General features: G+C 41.5%; 1 protein-coding gene across 11 annotated transcripts in view; it reads left to right on the top strand.

Annotated features, from left to right (window-relative positions):
* Positions 1–20,934, top strand: part of LOC119732014 (DDB1- and CUL4-associated factor 17-like) — a 66,035-nt gene that overhangs the window by 9,057 nt on the left and 36,044 nt on the right. For all 11 annotated transcript variants that reach the window (XM_038205374.1, XM_038205375.1, XM_038205369.1 and 8 more), the window contains 2 exons: positions 3,914–4,082; positions 12,604–12,665. In XM_038205374.1, coding sequence (XP_038061302.1) covers positions 3,942–4,082; positions 12,604–12,665 — 203 coding nt within the window. In that variant the 5' untranslated portion in view covers positions 3,914–3,941. The remainder of the gene's footprint in view (positions 1–3,913; positions 4,083–12,603; positions 12,666–20,934) is intronic.

Genomic DNA, 20,934 nt, shown 5'->3' with positions numbered 1-20,934 from the left:
TCCAGTCCGCCTACAGACGGCGTTACAGTGTTGAAACAGCTCTGGTTCGAGTGTATAACGATCTCTTGCTAAGTCTTGATTCGAAAGACGAGGCAATTCTTGTACTCCTAGACCTTACGGCAGCCTTCGACACCGTGGATCACTCAATTCTGCTCACCCGTCTGAATCACAGATTTGGATTAGAAGGCTGCGTTCTGGATTGGGTGGCCTCGTATCTATCAGGAAGACAACAATCAGTGATCATTGGAGAGGAGCGCTCCGATCCTGTGAGCCTGAAATGGGGAGTACCACAGGGATCCGCACTCGGGCCCCTGTTATTTGTGTGTTACACAACCCCAATTCAAGACATCCTCGAGTTGCACGGTCTCTCCCATGCAATGTATGCCGACGACACACAACTCTACATATCTGTAAAACCCTCAGACAGAAATCTTGCAACACAACAGATTGAGAAGTGCCTCTGCGACATCAGAGCATGGATGTCGACTAACTACCTAGTCTTAAATGATGGTAAAATGGAAGTCCTCCATCTGTCCTCATCTCATGCCAGAGGAAGCATAAAAATCCCCCATCTGACTGCTGGCGACTTCCAAGCTACACCCTCCGAATCAGTCCGCGATCTAGGTGTTATTTTCGACTGCCACCTTACTATGCGTCCACAGGTCAACGCTGTATGTCGAAAGGCATCCTTTGCTTTGAAGCGAATTGGCAAAATTCGCAGATCTCTCGATAAACGCTCCACCGAAATCCTGGTCCACGCCTTAGTTACATCTCTCCTGGACAACTGCAACTGCCTACTTACTGGCCTCCCAGACAAAGAAATTGACAAACTCCAACGCATCCAAAACTCAGCTGCCCGTCTGGTATCCCTTTCCAAGAAATGCAACCACATCACTCCAACCCTCAAATCCCTCCACTGGCTGCCCATCCGGCAGCGCATTCGCTACAAAACCCTTCTGCTTACTTTCAAGGCCCTAAACGGAACTGCTCCATGCTACATTACTGAGCTGCTACAACCACACCATCCTCCCAGATCTCTCCGTTCATCTTCCCAGGGATTCCTCACAACAACTATACCAAGGACCAAATCATACGGCTCAAAGGCATTCTCACACGTCTCTCCCAAGTTGTGGAATGCCCTTCCATCCCCACTTCGAACAGCTCCAACCATAGACAACTTCAAATCTAACCTCAAATCCCATCTGTTTCAATTGGCCTACTCTCATTCACTGTAATTTTTGCTTACCTATGTTTGCTTTGTTAAGCGCATTGAGATTTCCCTCGGTTATGTTTTGCGCTATATAAGACTGTCTTATTATTATTATTATTATTATTATTGTATTATTATTATTATTAGCCATGTCTCTGTGATGGCGCAAATATCCACATTATTCTCATACAAGTAGTCATTAAGTTCCACATATTTGTTCTTAATGCTAAAGGCATTCAGATGAACAATCTTAATAGGGTTAAACTCTTTACCCTTGTGTACGTGCGATGTGCGATAGGTGCTGTTGGTGCTGTGGTGCTGTACATTATTCTTTGGTTGGTGATTTACAGCTCTTTCCCGCTTGCCCCCTCTGGGGGCATGGGTTGAGGAGTCCTTCGCACCAACTTTTTTCCTTTTATGATCCAGTTTGGGTCATCTTCTCTCTTCTTCCGTAGTTCACCCCGCAGCCTAATGTCCTCTTCCCTCTGCAGGATTGTCATATCAGGACAAACAAATATCTTGGTAGGATCAAAGGAAACCTCATCAAGATCTGCATGTCTCACTTTGGGACCTCTCTTATTAACACGAGACTTTTCTTCCTCACTTGAAAGAATAACCTTGATAGGTCTAGGTTTGCCATCTTGATTTTTCCTTCCTAATCTGCGAACAGCCTTAGGTGTCACATCATTTACCCCTATGCTATGCAATAGTTCATTGCAAGCATCCATATCACTCATTGCTAGATCTGAAGTAGAAACATTATCACTTATCTGGTCATCTTTTACGATAGGTGCATCATGCTCAGGTAACCCTCTAATAATTATGTTCTTCTTACGTTTCTCAATTTCATCAGGTTCGTTTTGCATTAGTTCAACTCTACTAGCTAGCTTAGCAATATCACTGTTAGCTCCTTCAAGTAGCTTCTTTGTGGTAGCCACCTCCACACTTAAATCATCCACGGTTGCTTTGTCAGCTTTCTTATCAATATTTATCTGCATATCATCGATCTTGGAGTTGATTTTGGCCATGTACATAGCACACTTTTCTTCAATTTCGCAGTCTGCTTTAATTGCTGTCATGGCTAACTTATCACAAGAACCACAGTACCAATGCAAATCTACTCTGCCTTTCAGCATATCATAAACAACAGGTTCCATACCTAAACATTTTATGCACATAGCACCGTCGCATCTTTCACACTGCATCAACTTGTCGTCTTCATTGATGAATTCTATGCTACAAACTTTACAAATCCATACCTCTGTTTGACTGGTGTTGTTGTCTTGGGATGTAACTGTATTATCATTGGCTACCTGGTTCTTTTTTGGTCGACCACGCTTCTTCTTTGCCGTCTGAGTTGAGGTAAACGAAGGTTCCGAAAACGAATCTTCCGTAGACCCACCTGCAGCCAAGGAACCATCTTGGATGACGTCACTTCCATCTTGGATGACGTCACTCCCTCTGTTGGCTGACGATTTGGAAAAGCTTCGAGTTGAAGACCGTGTAGCAGTAGCAAAATTCATCGAAGATTTTGAGCCCGACATGGTAGAAATGAGCTCAAAAACCTCCCCCACAAGAGGACAAGGACAAAAAATGCAAGATGCAGTTCTCAAAAAGTGCAAAAAACTATCGCAGAAGGGGTGAAAAATATAAAAAATCAGAGCCCTTATTCAGAGCGAACTGCACAACTCTAGCGCCCTCTTAGTCACGGTTGCGTGGCATTTGTGTTTGTAAACACACCTGACTTGTTTATTAATTTATCAACGTTTTTACATTTTCTACTAATACAACAATTTGACAAAGAATTTTTTATTAAGTATTTCTTTACACGTATTATTTTAAAAATGCAGAAAAGCCTGTGTCTAGCTCTTCATCGAACAGGCATAGCTCTAGTTTTTTTCCTTTTTATTCCACCCGAAATCCCATAGACTTTGTTCATGTTTTATTCAGTGCGGCATTTTTTGCCTTAAACAAACTCGTATTCTACTGAAACCTAACCTGTGTAAAGACCCCATAGTGAGTTTGTGTCCCAAAGAGTGACATCATGATTACGTTATCATGGGTCATGTGACGTCATCTTAAATGTGCAAACTTTAAGACCCTATATCTACAGAACTGTAAGTCCGATTGGGTTGAAACTTGGTACCGGTATGTAGGTAGACCGGGATGGGTAAAAAATTGAGGTGACGTCATGATAACGTCATCATGTGATTTTATGTCGATTTTTGAAGGTTTATTTTGGTAATGGGTATGTTAGGTCATATGTGCACAAAAAGTGTGTGACGTCATGATGACGTCATCAAAAATGCCTTTTTTTTTTAAATCACATATTAGGCTCAGTCCGATCTTTTTGAAACTTGGTGGGTAGGTAAATACTATTAATAGTATGCAAAATCTGAAGTGTTGTCATGATGACGTCATCACCTGATTTTTTTATTAATTTGAAACACTTTTTACATGTTCTTCTAATGCAAAAAATTGACATTGACATTTTTTTTTAGTATTTTATATATTTAGGCCGATTTTTAAAATGCGGAAAAGACTGTGTTTTGTTCATCGAGCAGACATAGCTCTAAGTTTTGTTCACTAATGCCCTGGGCGGTTTTCTGTACAGTTGTTCAGTGTGAGATATGAATACATTTGTACACTGTATGCAGTACAGAACCCAGATACACATACAACTGTCATTCCTCTCTTTTATAGGTAACATTCTTGATGGGTAACGAACTGAATGGTAATCATGTCTGATCAACTGATATGGACATGTGGCAAACCCAACATCGCTCTTCATTTACGGGACAGAGAGGCAGGCTTTGGAAAAGCTCCAGCATACAGACGCAACTGTCGAATGTGGAGAACACTCATTTGTGATGTAAGTACTAAAATAATTAAATAAAACCAAATTTTGAATTTTGTGTAGACAACCTGTGAGTGACAATTGTCCACGTATGTAACAGTACTCCAGGGTTATATGCTGTAGATTGTTGGCGGCGATCCTGGGGGAGGGATGGGGGGGGGGGGGGAGACATGTCCCAGTCAATAGTTTTGGGGCAGGGGATGCTGGCATTTCCCTCCACCTGCCCAATAATTTATCCCAGTGCGTATAGATTTTAAGCCAATGTACCTAAAGTTTTCCAGAATGGTGTTATACATAGCAGATGCATCACCCTTTTCAATGAAATTGCACATAATGGGCGTAAATGCATACCGGTAGTTTCTACAAAACGCTTACGTTACTGTACCACATCATCTCATACAGTTCGCTCTGGAATGGTAAGTTCCAGAACATATCAGAAAGATCGTCTTCAATTACTATGGTGAGCAGTAATTAGTTCATCTGTGTGAAAATGCAAGACTGGCCCCTCTGGTCTTCAGGAATTTAATAGCGCTCGAATGCATTCTTCATGTTGGTGAGGAAGTCTTGGATTTCGCCCGCCTTGCCATCAAATGCAGTGATCTTGCGATCTGGTGCCATCACAAGTGGTGCTTGGGGTCTGGAAAGAAGCTTTGTCAGTTTCTCCTGAAGACCTTGAATCGATGGACTCTCTGCGGTGCTTGCCATTGGCTCTGGAAGTAGCACTGCATATACACACTCTCCCCATCCATCAGGTGGCAGCTTAATTACGTCACCCTGGGCTGGAACAACTACTTTATCGTCTCCCTCGGTGTAGAGTACGTAGGCCAGTAGCAGTAGGGTGTTGTGACCGCAGAACAGTAAGGTGCAACAGTCCTCCTTCCTCCTCCAACGGAAACCGCTGTACAGACTTGGCACCTTGAACTCTCACATAAGCCATAGTGAGGACAAGTTACATGTACTTCTAAAACTTAATGCTGAAACAAGGGGGGGGGGGGTTAACAAGGTTCACCCACACACCTTGACCTTATCAATGCAACAAGAATTTAACAACTCTCAATTTCTACAAGGATGCTACTTGAAATGCAATAATCCCTCTAAAAGTAGCACAATGCAACACTAAATTCCTAACATCTGAATCTTGAACGCTCTTACCACTCTATGGTAAGTATGATACCTCAGTGTAAAATCAACAATGGCAAATACACATCATTACAAGTGTGCATCCATTTTGGTATGTAATGTGGCACTACAAATATCAATCCACAAAAAAAGTCCACAAGATTGTACAGTAAATTCAACTACAATGGATGCTTGGGAAAAAATGCACAACCTCGAGCAGAGCTACATCAATGTACAAAATACAACCAACTCTAGAATTTAAGCATGTGATACAATATCAAATACTATGAATGAAATTACCAATCTAAACAAATTATGTTCCTTCCAAAGTATCAATTCAAAATTTGGCAATGCACAACTCGGAAATTACTTTTCCGAAAACAAGATTTGTAATTACATGCTAAACTGCGTACAACCGGTAGATTCAACAACTTTATCGCAAAAAACAGTACCAACACTCCTCTGTAGTTAAGAAAAGTTACAAGAAGTGCCCAAGATGCCTTAAAATTACTTGATGCTGACTTGCTCAAGTAACACTGTAAGCTTAATGCACAACTACATGGAAATCAAATACGTGGGCACAACAAGCTAATTCTGTTTAGCACTTGGAACTTTAGATGGTGAATACAAAGTCAACACTCCGATTGGACGAAAATGAAACCTCAAAACACAAGCTGTGTATAAATATGGGCAAACTATATGAAACAATTTTCAAGTCAACCCGCTATCAATTTGCAACAGCAAGTGTGAAATTTACGTGAGTAAAAGCAGTTACATGTACAAGGAAACCACTTCTCTTTGGTGAATATGATACAAATTCAATAACACCTTTGATATCGCGAAAGTCAGTAATTGTAATTTTTTTTTTAAATAACACCCTAAACTGGGGGATAATATATTGGAAACAAAGTATGAAATGACCTTTGATGATTCAAATTTGCACAAAGAGGCTAAAACCGAAAATAATTACAGTCAGTTCAATAGCTGTGCTGCAACTCCACTACGTTTCCAGCTCCCTCAGGCACGATCTGATCTCCACGTCTGCTACACACTCCACCATCCTGCCGACTACGCTTGTAGAGATCCCTCGGGACGGGGTGGGGTTGGGTGATGAGGTAATATTAGTGTGGGTTGTAACTGACTGGTGAAGAGCTCTGGGTCTGGCTAAATGGGTGATTGGGAGGGCAACACGGGCACGCAGGTCCTAGTGAACAGGTGACGCTTTGAGAATAGTTAGCTTCCTTGCCTCAATGACTGCCGATTTATTCCTGCCAACCTGCCAGCCCAGCTGCCAATTCTAACTGTGTGAGAATTCGGCAGTGTGGTAAAAAATACAAAGAATACAAATTACAAAAAGCACGCACATGTCAGTGTTATACAGGTATAAAATTACAATAAACGTGTAGGCCTACATGTAGATCTATTTCCCCAAATTAAATAAACAATCTTCGCATGAAATAAGAATTACCTCAGGCAATGCTAAACATAAAGGAGCAGGCTCACATTTACACATGCTGGTCAGGCACATTCATACACACTATCAACCACTTTCATACACACCAGTCCTCAATGAACAGGAAGATGAGCCATCATTTACTTGTGTGTTATTATTCCCTAAATGTAAACCTTAGATAATCATAGTAGGCCTACATGTACTGGAATCTGACAACGCGCAATAAGACCCATGTTCAATTATGGGGGGGGGGGGGGCGACAGCCCCCCCCCCCCCCATGAAACCTTGTTCCCCCCCCCCACTGAGATTTTGAGTTTCTAAAAAAATTATCATTGATCTACATGACGCCCCCCCCATGAAATGTTCCAGCCCCCCCCCCCCCCCCCCCCCCCCCACTGAAAAATTCCTGGCTACGCCACTGCTTGGATCTTGGGAGAGAAAGCCGGGTGTGATCAGAAGATCTGTGGCCATGGGAAGCTTAAACATTGAGTAAGTGTATGAGATCGGTCAGTCAAGTATGATAGGGCTAGAGCATGAAGACACTAGATTAAAGTGAGAATTTTAAAAGAACTCCGCTTCTTCATAGGGAACTAGTGAAGCTCTACCAACATGCCAGCAGGGGGTTTGTCTCGTCCACACGCGAAGACTAGCCATGCAGCTATATTTTGAAGGGGCTCCAAAAATGATATGTAGCTGGGAAGAATGTTGAAGACCAGGGAGTGCACAATACATTGTATCTATACATGTAGGTGCACCTCATTACTGATGGTATCAAACATATGCCACAGGATATGGAATCTGGTATATTTAAACCATTAAATTAGAGGTTGGGTGTGCACTAGACAGATCCAAAAAGTATTTTGTTGTTTATGAGAAAAGGAAATCATGTTAGTGAAACATTCATGCAAATTGTTATGTTCGGTGGTAGGTCCTAGCTACAAATATGTAGGTACATGTTGCAAACACTGCTGACTATGCTTATTCCATTACAGAAAACACCTCACCTCTGTTCAGTGTTGTTGACTCGCGTCGCTGAGTAGGACTCGAATCGCTACTTTTTTGACTTGAGACTTGACTTGATGTGGGAAAAAATGACTTGAGACTTGACTCGACTTGAAAAAAAAAATGTCGTGTGACTTGACTTGACTCAAATAAATTTGACTTGCTGACATTAACACGTTTCTTAAACTTACAAAAAACACAAACCTCCGGGCGTTCGTGGGCACTAGCATAATCGGCGGCCCGTGCCCACTGCATGCCGCATGCCCACAAAGGACTCTGTAACTTAATAGCTTGTCCTAGTTTTTTCAGCGACGCGTAGTGTCAAGACGTACATTTTAGCCGTTCTCGCTGTGCTTGTAAAAATGGCAGACTCCGCCAAGACCAAAAAGAAAACTGTTACTAGCTCAAGCCGTCCTACCGGGAAATCACCCTCCAGTCAACAAGCCAAGTGTAAATTCCACTGCTACGACCAGGTCCAATCTTCCGGGTTCGGTGGTTGGAAATTCTCCGGGGACGAGCACTCCTCCAACGAGAGTTACGGCCACTCCCCGACAAATCCCGTTACCGACAAATACGTTTGGCAGTCTACATGAGCACATGCACCCTTCAGAATCACAGGTCAACTTGCATGTGCTTGGCGTTCGACACCATCCAGCCCCGTCGGGTCACAGAGGCTATGGGGCACCACCGGCACCATCTTCATTCAGCCATACTTCTACTACGGGTTCGTACTCAAAACCTAGCTTTTCGAGCTAATCTTGGCGAGATTTTCTCCATCGTTCTGAGCCTACGACCTTCGGGTTTTTCCCCAGGCTTCTCCGATGGGATTTTCCTGTTATTGGATGCCCTTGCCCGATGGTATGGAGACCCTTCCTTGTGTGAGCCAAGTAAATAACCCGAAATGTTCCATTTTCTGGATGACTGTCTGGGTTTTTGCCTCAAGGAATTTGCTTTGGGATACGCTTCAACTTCTTTGCTACGATGCTCCTTTGTTGTAGACAAGTTGTTTCCCCCTTCAGTTGGTTCTAAGAGGGTGATTTTTTTGACAACAGGTTCAACCAAACTATGTTGCATGAAGCCAAATTTCTAAAAGCTGAAGACAAGTTGGATCTTTGTCAGCGTTCAGCCAAATGCCTGTCTACCTTTGTCCCCAGTCAGCCCAGCCAGAAGAAACAACGGCTGTTTTCTACTGACCAGGGCTCTAATCAGTCCAAGAATCAGGTACATCGGTCTTCTTCATCTTCCTCGAACTACACCAGGAGACAGCCCCCAGATATTCGCAGCCCTTCAAGTCCCGGGGGTCGCGAGGTAACAAGGGTTATTGACTTCAGCAGAGTATTCATCCCTCCTACTTCGGGTCCAGTAGGTGGTCGTCTTAGGGAGTTCAGTCAGAGATGGTCTCACGTAACCTTAGACATCTGGGTTCTTCAAACTATCTCTACAGGGTACCGTCTGGAATTCACCAGCAATCCTCCTCTACAGCCTCCGCGATGACCAACTCCTGAAAAATGGCGACCCATCATCAACTTACGACCTCTCAACAGTTACATCAAACCCAAAAACTTTCCATGGTGCTCCAGTCCCTAAAAAGGAATTGGTGGGCTACTTCCATCGATCTGAAGGATGCCTACCTTCATGTACCTATCCATGCAGATCATCAGAAGTTTCTCCAGTTCTTATACCAGGGTTCTGGGTACTAGTTTCGCTGCCTAGCCTTCGGCCTCTCCACAGCCCTATGGGTCTTTTCAAGAATAGCCAAAACAGTAGCAGATTTCTTGCATCAAAAGCAGATTCATATATTCTTGTACCTAGACGATTAGCTCGTAGTGGGTCCCACTTTCCAATACACGGTAAATGCCCTCAGACAGACCGTTCAACTTACCCTCAATCTGGGCTTCATCATCAATGTCGAGAAGTCCTCTCTGTTTCTGACACAACAACCAACCTATCTTGGAGCAGTTCTAAACATGACAAAAGGCAGAGCGATGCCATCTGGGGAAAGATGTCAGACACTTTGGGATTGCATCAGGATTTTCAGGTCCTCTTCAATTCTCCCAGCCAAAGCTTGGTTCCGCCTACTGGGCCTCATGGCAAGTCTGATGGATTTGGACCCTTTGTGCAGGATGCACATGCACCCCATACAGCTCCATCTACTGTACTACTTTCGCCCTTGAAAAGATCCTCTATCAAAGATGATTCCAGTAACTCAGTTAATTCTAGACAAACTCCTTATTTGTTTCTCTGCCTGGCCACTTGGGGCCACTTGAGAGTTGGTGCATTCCATGCCAAATCTCTCTTCAAACCACCCATCTGGCCGGGAAGAAGAACATCCTCGCCGACGCCCTTTCCAGGGGTCGCGTCGCTCCAACAGAATGGTCTCTCCACCCTCCTGTAGTACACATCTTCAACTTACTCGGAACACCACAGGTGGACCTGTTCGCATCCCACCTGAGCAACCAGCTTCCAACATTTAGCACCCGTCATGCTCATCCTATGGCGTGGAAGGTTGATGCCCTCAGCTTCGACTGGACAGGAATCCATGCATATGCCTTCCCACCGATCTCTCTCATACAACGGGTCCTGACAAAGATAGAGACGGTGCTATCCAGGGTAGTCCTCATAGCTCCATTTTGGCCATGACAGCTATGGTTCCCAGACCTTCTGTCACAACCAAGGTCTCACATTCTATATCCGGATCCATCCTTTCTCTATCTTTATGCCTGGATGCTCTCAAAGTCTCCTTCCGAGGAACTGGCCTTTCGGAGGAAGCTACATCCTTGGCAGCCAAGAGCAGATGGAGATCCACCAGAAGAACTTATGATAGTAGACTTCTCCACCTCACCAAATGGAGCGAGGAGAGAACTGTCAATCCCTGTTCTGCATTTGTAACCTCGATTTGGGATTTCTTTCTTCGCCTTTTCAATTCTGGCCTTCAACAATTAAGGGCTACAGATCAGCTATTGGTGTCCTTAATCAAGGTTTCCGTGATGGCACAACAACTTCATCAAATACATCAATTTCTCACCTGATACGTGGTATGTTTAATGATCGGCCTCCTACCAGGAAGCTGATACCATCATGAAACCTGGGTACCGTCCTGTTATCTCTCTCCAAACTTCCGTTTGAACCGGCAAGTAGTTCTTCCCTTCATCATCTTACAGTTAAAACTGTCTTTGTACTCGCTGCAGCTATGGCTCGCCGCAGAAGCAAACTCCATGCTCTGTCAGTGGAACCAGGCCATATTCGATGGGAACCTGGCGGTGTACGACTAATTCCATGGGTAGATTTTCTCACTAAGAACCAATCAATGGTCTTTCACCCCCCACAGTACTACATTGCTCGCACCAAGCCCTTAAGAGGAGACATCAATCAACTGTTTATTACGACCATCCAGCCTCATCATCACGCCTCTGTGACCACAATCTCTCGATGGATTTCGGTGGCCATAGAGTGCCCTCCCGAACATCGAGGATCAAAATCAGGAGCCCACGAGACACGCAGCATGTCAACTTCTGCTTGGAGTTTCTCTTTCAGATATTATGAAAGCAGCCTGCTGGAAAAATCCTTCAACCTTCACATCATGCTACCTGAAGGATGTAGTGCAATTGGAGGGATGCATGGGCAGGAAAGTCCTCCAGGAAACAGCCTGATCAGCAGCCCGCTCAGCCCGCAAAGCTCCTTTGAATTAGATAGGCAGCTCCCGGGTATGTCTAAACAACCTTTTTTTATGTTATCTAATTTACATGTAGGCCTAGTTTAGATTTTCATTACCACTGCATGACTCTTCGCTCCCTTGAGACTTTCGGTGCTACTCTGTAAATGTAGGTAAAAAATGTAAACGGAGGTGAGGTGTTTTCTGTAATGGAATTCCTAAAATCCAAAGGGATTTTCCATTCTAGTAAGAAAACACTCGCCTCTGTTTACCATACCTCCCTTTTTGTGAATTAAAAAAAAAAAAAAAAAAAAAAAAAAAACTAGGACAAGCTATTATTACGTTACAGAGTCCTTTATGGGCATGCATGGGGCATGTGGCTTGGGCGCTATTCTTTTCAGCGAAGGTTTGTGCGCATGTGCGCTGATGTGCAAATGTAGGTAAACAGAGGTGAGTGTTTTCTTACTAGAATGGAAAATCCCTTTGGGCAATTCCACTGTTACTCACGTTACATTTTTGATGTACTTTTGAGTTTCCTTGGGCTGTAATTACCTTACTGAGAAGGTTTAATAACTATTATCTCCATGGTAGATGGAGTAGACCTAGACCTACCTAAGCACCAAAGATGACATCCAGAAAAATGTGTTATGTATGATAAACAAGATGCACAATATCAGTTACTCACGTTACATTTTCGTAACGTGAGTAACCGATTTTGTATGTCTTGTTTACCATACATACCGCAACACATTTTTCTGGATGTCATCTTTGGTGCTTAGGTAGGTCTAGGTCTACTCTATCTACCATGGGGATAACAGTTATTAAACCTTTTCAGTAAGGTAATTACAGCCCAAGGAAACTCAAGGAAAGCACATCAAAAATGTAACGTGAGTAACCGTGGAATTGCCCCTTTGGATTTTAGGAAGACCATTTGGTTATACGGGCAGCTTTTAACATTGATCTGAACATACCATGAATGTGTCGAAGAGACATCAGTCCACAAGAAGTATGGTGGGTGTGGCACACAGCATCAGACGCCAGTGAATCAGCAAAACATTTTAAATGTTAAGATGACAGTGAGGGCAGGAATATTTGTGTAGAAATAGTGACATGTATACATGTATAGTATTCACAGAATCCATGGAATTAGGATGTCTGTGTGAACAGAAAAAGGACAATTATAACTCAAGATCACCACATCACACATTAAAAACATTTAATAATTATAATATACATGTACATGAAATTTATAACACAAATCAAGTCTGGATATAAATGTGTACTGCTTTATTTTGTTGTAACTTTGACAGAAAAGTTCAGTTTACAAGAAGACATGGAGTTTGACCTCTAAAAATAGGATATACTACATAGGGTAAGTGTCCTTTGTTCAAGCAATGGTATTTTACCTAGTATTGATGTGCGTAGTTTGAAACCATACACATCCAAAACATTGTGGTGTTTTTATACACTATATTGGTTATTTGGAACATTTGAGTAGGGGTGCACTGGAATAAGATGGACAACCAACATCATGTAGTTCATTGATGCTCACCAAGAATTAGTTTTGGTAAAATCCACAAGAAAGTGGGCAAGGCTGAAATCTGCAGAACTACAAGCATAATTCATAACTACACATTTTTGTAAAGAAAACCCTGTGTTTTTGGCTAAAGTTACAGATTTTAGGTAGTTATTTTGGCTTCTTGTTTTCACATGCAAAATGAAAGTGTTATTGTGAGTTTTTGTTTTTGAGGTAGAGAGCAAAGGTTCATATTGTAACCTGAAAGATAAATGTGATGTAACTAACCATAAGACCCCCGTCTCACTTATTCGGAATCAGCATGAATCAAGCAGAACCAGCCGGAATGAAGAATTTTCAAAATTCGTGCCACATTCAGGAGGGAATTTCAAATTGACCAAGCTTTGTAAGAATGCCGTTCGAATACTTGGAATGCGCTTCGAACCCGCCTCAAATGATTCTTGCGCATTCCGGGTGTATTAGCTCTCGAATGCAGCTCGAATGTAGTTGGAATATTTAGAATGCTGTTAGAATGCAGTCAGAATATTTAGAATGCACTTTGATTGCTGCCCGAATACCGCTCGAAGTCTGGTTGGAAGGTGCATGCCTCGAATGCTGTACGAATTCACCTCGAATGCAGTCAGAACGCTCCCAGAATGGCCACTGAATATGGTTGGAACGTCCAAGAATTCAAACAGAATGCAGCTCGAATATTTAGAATGCACTTCGAATGGTCCCCGATAGGATATAAAATGCTGCCGAATCTAGCATTTTTATCAGTCTCAGCCTTGGTGGCATGATGTGATGTTGACCAGGCGACTTCTTAATGCAGACTGACGTTCCAGCTGCAGCTGGCCGCATTTTTATGCGATTCGGCGTTGTTCTCAATTACGTTCGGACTCATTCGAGGGCCAATCGGGACGTTCCGACTGCATTCGAGCCGCATTCGAGCCGCATTCGAGCGGCAATCGAAAGATTCTGACGGCATTCGAAGTGCATTCCAGCTGAATTCTTTTAATATCGAAATAGATTCCGGCAGCAATCGAGATGCATTCGAGGTGCATTCCGGCTCATTCGAGGCGCATTCGGGACATTCTGGCAGGATTTGAAGTGGCTTGGCCTTTCGATTCTCCCTTGAATGCAATCAGAATGTTTCGAAATGCTGTTGGAATGACGTAAGAATATTTAGAATGCAGTCAGAGTGCAGTTAGAATACACTTCGAATGCCGTTCGATATTTCTCCACTTCGAATGCACCTCGAAAGTTCTGAGCATGAGCAAAACATTCGGGCCGGCCACAAGAATGGGCCCGAATATTTGGAATGCACTCAGAATGCAGTCAGAAGTTTTAGAATGCACTTCGAACATCCAGGAATATACAAAGAATTTTCATTCCGACTGCATTCCGGCTCATTCTGCCTCTAGTGTGACTAGGGTATGACATAACTAACCCAGAGTTTTTGGCAATGCTTTAAACTGACTAGAGAAATTGAGAAATGTTACATGTCAAAATGTTTGTCAGTAAGTGAGCAATTACAGAATACCAGCATTTGTTTCAGTGGTATTCCATTTAAGAAATTTTCTGCAAAAACATGTATTTTTTATTGATGTCCTTTTTTTGTAACATAACTAACCAAGATTACACGTCCCATTACAACTCACAAAACTTGTCGAAATGTTTTTGCTTATGACATGACTGTGTTAGAAGTCCTGGTAAGATGTATTGATGTTACCATGAAGGAACCTTGCGCAGAGTGACCTGCGGGCCCCAGGTAACTTGGGCCCCAGGTAACCGAATTTTTTGAAAAAAAAAAAAAATTGAGGGCCAATGACGGTCACCTTCCATCTAATCCTCATTCGACCCTTGCCAAATAAGCTGGTTCAATGAACTTTGCAGCCAGGGCTACACCCAGGCCGTGTCAACAAACTTTCGACCAGACCTCCTGCCAAGTCTCATTGAAACATCAACAAAGACCTGTAACTTGACACAGTCATCTCCCTTCATAACTGCATACCACAGCCGCCAGTCAATTATCTTTCCAGCGCACTGTCTGGCAACTGTCTGGACACCTGCTGGCATGTGGCTTTTTGTTGTATTGCTATGAATAGGGTCTTGCATAGTGCGGGAAAGTACCTGCTGCCCAAAGGGCAGCAGTTGACGAGTTGTTGCCAATTTTTTTTTTGTAAACGCTGCGCAGGGTTAAGTTGATTGCCAAACATGTTGATAATGAATGGAATGTCTGGGTAACACCATGTTAATAATGTTCAGGAGATGTTGATATTTATGAAGGAGCCCAAAAAGCTTATGGTACATTGCTGTGTAAACACAGTAACCGTGGAGTGGGGTACCGAAGTGAATACGTCACCCGCACAAAATGTGTGTAAAAGACCTTAGCACGTGATTCAGCCAGTGAACCAACATGCACGCGTACTCCTTTCATTTGCACTACACTATCTGGTTTTAAATGACGTCACACTTCGGTACTCCATTACCCATTAGCAGTTCGGCTTGTGTCATGAGGTGGGCAAACACTAAAGCAGTGTTCCCATTGGACTTTTCTTCCATGGCCTTGCGATACTTACTGTGACTCACCGTCAATGTTCCTTTGCGTTCTGCCACGCGTTCCCACTTGGACTTTTTTAACACCGACAGAATGTTTATTTACTGTGCGTGGCTTGCAGAATGTCACACATTGTGGGCTCTGTGCACAAAACTTTTGACGTAAGCAGCTATCGGGTAAAGGAACTTAATTTTCACGCACTAAAACAGTTATCTACTGGACCGGAGCAACGCACGATGCAATGATAGTTTGGGAAAATGACTTTGTTATCTGTCCTTGCAAAGAATTCATGACGGTGCATACCGTTAACGTCATTTTCTCATTTGTGCCAACTGAAAATTCTCCACTTCTCGTCTGCCGTCCCCAACATTTTAACTGACATCTACAGGTAATCCAATAGAAGAACTCATGAAATCGAGGGGCAAATGGACGAACAAAATTATATTTTGTCCCTCCAGTTTTGTACGTTGTATGGCTAAGAGAACAAAAGTCCTCTTTACATAGGTTACTGCACTCAACCAACTATAGTTAGCAATATTTAAGACCAGCAGGAGTGTCGTTACAGGGTGAGTAAAAAAAAGCGGAACCCAAACACCAATGAAGATGACAAAACGCAACACGAAAGTAAAGATGGCGATCACTGTGACACCGTGAATTTGCGAATCCTCGTTGATTCGCATAACATCAAATTGATAAACCAGAGTTGTAATGAGTCACTTACAGTTTATGACTCAAGTCGAGTCGAGTCATTTCAAGGAAGTGACTCTTAAGTCAAGTTGAATCATTGGGTCAAGAAAATCGAGTCGAGTTACAGTGTGTGGTCAAGTCGAGTCTAATTTATGCTTGAGTCAAATTGAGTCACTGATATTTGAACACCTATAAATTACAGAATGGAAGAAGGAACACAAGGCACTAGTTTATTATGATACCCAATAGACAGTTTCTTCTGGACGTTTCTACCAAAGATCTTCGTAATGGTTAACAAAAAATGAAACTTTGGTTTTGTCTCTGGTTTGGCTTTGGAATAATTTTACGCTCACAACATCAAAACCAATTTACTGCAACATACAAAACCGTTTCAGATTATATAGAAATATATCTAATTATTTTTTGAAAACAGGACATAAATTTAGCTGGAGTTCCATCAAGGGCTTAAGAAATTGCCTGAAGCTGATGATGAAACCAAACATTGGGAATATGTTTATTGATTGATTGATTTATAGCTTCATATATGAAAAAAGTACAATATAGTAGAAATTCACGTGATTGCTCGCTAAAAATTTACTACAGATTAAGAATTAAACATTTAAAAATACACCAATTTAATACATTCGAACACATAAAATCTCAAAGAAAAAATAATAAAGCAGAACATTACAAACGTCATTTACAACATATATTTCTCGAGTTAAAAATACATTATAGTTGTTTAAAATTCCCATTTAAATATCTAACTGCAGTGTTATAAGAGCGATTTGATCACTTAATAGTCGGTCCCTCGATTGATCAATATTTGTGTCTCATCATCTGAAAAGCCCATTAGCAGGATGAGATTCATCTGCAGTTATTGCACAAGCTCGTGTCAATGTTCGCTGTTGGTAGATCTCAGCCGAAGTCATTTGAACACCAATAATAATCTGTGACGCTGTGTCATCTACACAGGCTATTTTCCTTTTGTCATGAACAGTAATGTTCCTGTACCAAATGGTGATAGAGAGTGTGCGAACACTCTCGATGACAGCACGATAAAACATAATGAGAACATCAGTGCTTACCCGGAACTTCTCAAACTGCAAAGAAAATACAACCACTGCTGAACCTTCTTCACACAGTAATCAACATGTTCAGCCCACCCCAAAGAATTTGAATAAAAATACCTTAAATTTTCAACAAAGACATCCTTTCCACCTCCGTCCCATTGATAAAGAGTTGCAAAACTTCATTATTCCCTGACGGAAAAATCAATGATCATCTCCTTAATCTTGGCAATATTTAGCTGAAGGTTATTCTCAGAGCACTATTTCACTAAAATATCTGTTTGCTCACAATAGTGTCCTTCATCACCATGTGAGATAAGCCCAGCAACAGTTGTATCATCTCCTAACTTGGTTCCCATACAATCGTTAAAAGATATATGTAAATAAAGAATAAAGCTGTAGTGATCGGACACATCCATTTGGTGTACAAAACACCATGGACCCTGTTACAGCAGGCAACAATTGTATAATGTGGCCTGTGCCCACTCATTGACCTTCCTTTTGTGTGAATGGTGGATTGAAGCAGGAGCGGGATCAAGTGTAATAACATTTTTTTAAACAACTGAACCTTCAATTATCAGAAACTTAAATTTAACCTTTTGAAAGAAGGAAAAAACGGAAGGTCTTGTTGGCAGCTCCTTTTATCTTAATACACAACACCTTCATTCACAACAATGCCTACTCAGTCATTGGCACGGCAAGACCAGAAAAACATCTAGGAATTTAGTTGGGCTTGCTGACCTACCAAAGTGAAAAGCAAAATGATTTATCATAGACACAAGATTGTAATGTGAATGAAATCAAGAAAATAATTTAATATATACAGACAATAATTAATCAATGAACATGTACTAGACCCCAATTGTTATTTTGAGTATTCACAGAGTCCACTATGATGTATCACAATATCAAATAAACAAAAAATATATCACACCAACATCATTCTTAATATACATTCATAAATACCTAAGACAGTTTACGCATTCCTATCGAGAGCCCGTCACGTGGCCGGTCTTAAACGGATGATAAAGATATGGCTAGCTGGTCTTAAACAGTTTTCCAGTGTCACATGAAATTTGGACTCCCATGAAATCCGGTGCCTTTGAACGTTTCATTGGTTGAATATTCACATTCCTCATGTATGCACGCGCAATACAACCAGTGAATCAGTATTTCATGGTTTAAAATTCACACTCTACCAGCCCAGCTGCGTTTTGTGCGACATCGCGCAGTACGCACGACGCGCACGCCAATGTCCTTATAAGGTAACGAGTTTGTGGAGGGGCATTCCATATTATAGTCAGAGGGGTGTTTCGTTAAACGCGAAGTAAAATTGCTGAACAAAATGGTTGGCAATGTCTAGTTTTTGACTTGTTTTGATTTTTGGACTGAAAAGATTTGTTTTTTTGACCGAAGAGGTATTTATGAATGGGAATAAATATGTGTTCGGTCGGTATTAAACATGGGTGATAATTACCCTCGGCTTCACCTCGGGTAATTATCACCCATCCAGACTCCCACTGGTCTTAAACAGAGTGTTATAATACCTCCCAAACACACATTTATTCCCTTACTAATATACAGTACAGTAGCTATACAAGTTCAGTACCTGAGGCTGATATTCAATGTGGGGTTGCAACAACCTCCCTTCTACATGTCGTAATGTGACCAATTGGGTTTAAACAAACACATAAATGTTTATCAAAACCCTTCGAAATTTGTCCTTTGACTTGATTAATTATTCAAGTCTGGCAAATGATGCCTGGAATTGAAATGATGCCTAAAATTGAATCAATATTACAGCAGTGAGTAGGCTACTCAGGCTTAGCCAACATGGCCGAGCTAAGACAAAATGTCATAAAATACACAAACAACTGCCCGTTCGACTGTCCAAAGTGCATGTAATATAATAATGAGTAATGTGCAATTCTCGATATATAGTCAATAAATTTCTCCTTTAAATGACAAAAAAAGGTATTTTATGTTTTGATAAAAGGAGCAAAAACTTTATACTAGTAGTTACTAATAGTAAATACTTTACACAAATAGTTCAGGGATCCTGTGAGTGGTGGAGTTGACGAGCAGGTCCTTGCAGTGCATCAAAAAAATGTCTCTTCGTTGGAAAAGAAGTTCTCCCATGTCGGAAGAATCCAAAAAGGGAGAAAAGTTCCTCTTCTGTGACCGTTGGCGGTATAGGAAAATGATGCCACTTCTACGCGCCGTGTAGGCTACAATGTGGGGGACGACTAGGTACCAGACTGCGTTGCAATGGCGCCCTTAGTTGTCAGCAACCAGACAATACGCATGGTCTCTACTCGGCCACCCCAAAAGTGAAAGCTGTCTTTAAATGAAAACAAATCTTTTGCAAATAGACAAATATTACCCTATAGGCTCTAATAAAATAATGTACAATGCAATGGTTGGAAATTTAAGCTATACAGAGTGAGTCAAGATACATGTACATTTCCAGTAATTACATGTGTGTATATAAAAATCCACTGTTTCTTTACACAAAAACATACATCGGGAATAACTAAGAAAATAATAACCAAAGTGAAACATATTAAACTTACGGTTCTTCACCCTCTAGGTGGGAATTTAGAAGCACAAGATGTTGCAGCAATGGCTTCAAGCATCTCTTCGGTTTGAGTTTCTACAAGCTTCTGTCCTGTACCAGATTCCTGCACTTTGCGCTCCAGTACGCATGAATGAAAAAAACCTGATATGTTACATAACCACGGCTAAAAGAAAGGCAAATGCTATGAATTTAAAGGACAGCTGTAGATAGACAATGGACAGGACGATTACAACACTATACTCAAACCCAGTCTCACACCTTCTATAATACAAAAGAAAAGTGGAACTAGAAGTATAAGGCGTTTGTTGAGTTACAAACACAATGTGGTCGGGCTGGCAATTTTAAAATTTAAAATTTAAATTTTTTCTTCAAATTCGACCTTCAGTAACTTCCAGTTTGATGACGCCATAATTTTGAAACCTTCCAAAGTTATATGTAGTTAATACAAAAATAACAAGGGGCGATTTGGTTAAATTTGGACAGATGATTTTAAATTAAAAAAAGGAAACCCTATTTGATGTACCGCTAGAGGGCGCCCTTTCAAATGATGACGTCATAATGCTGTTTTTGTGTCCTTTATTCTGTTCTACATTGTAAACCCTTCCATAATTTATTTGCTTATAGTAAAAGGCATCCGCTTTCGAGTTATACTCAATTTTTATTGCACTTCCGGTAACACCGGAAGTGAAGGTCAAGCGGTTTTGTGCCCTGGAATAAGAATTGTTGCCCGAGGCATCATTTACAACCTCACGCAAAAACGAACATGATACTCTATTTAGTTCTAGAGATATAGCTGAAACTGTTTTCACAAATTTGGCCCTTAAATTGCTTGTAATTTGATACCTGATGATGTCATGATGACATCAGATTTTTGTTTACATTTATGGACGGAGGTTCAAGTTCATACCAGGTTTTATCATAATCCTGTAAATCGTTTGGAAGAAATTTGGTTCGTTTTGATCTTGAGGCTTCTGTCTGTGTTTTGAATTCACCTAACTTTGACCTTTCGGTTGACCCAGAAGTAAAGGTCAAGCGAGTTCACGTACACGAAATGAAATGTTTATCAATTAATTGTCTATCTGATTACAAGATTGGCACGTGATTTATCATTTTGTTCAAGAGTTATAGGTGAAACAAGATCGTCATTTTTTCAACATGACTTCAGAGTAATGTGCACCACTTGGGATGAGGGTCGATATATATTTAAAGTTACAAGTTCATATCATAAAC

This window comes from Patiria miniata, unplaced genomic scaffold (assembly GCF_015706575.1).
Source record: "Patiria miniata isolate m_02_andy unplaced genomic scaffold, ASM1570657v1 HiC_scaffold_24, whole genome shotgun sequence".
In the NCBI taxonomy this organism is placed as follows: domain Eukaryota; kingdom Metazoa; phylum Echinodermata; class Asteroidea; order Valvatida; family Asterinidae; genus Patiria; species Patiria miniata.
The sequence above is the reverse complement of the archived record's forward strand: the minus strand, read 5'-3'. Positions and strand labels throughout refer to the sequence as shown.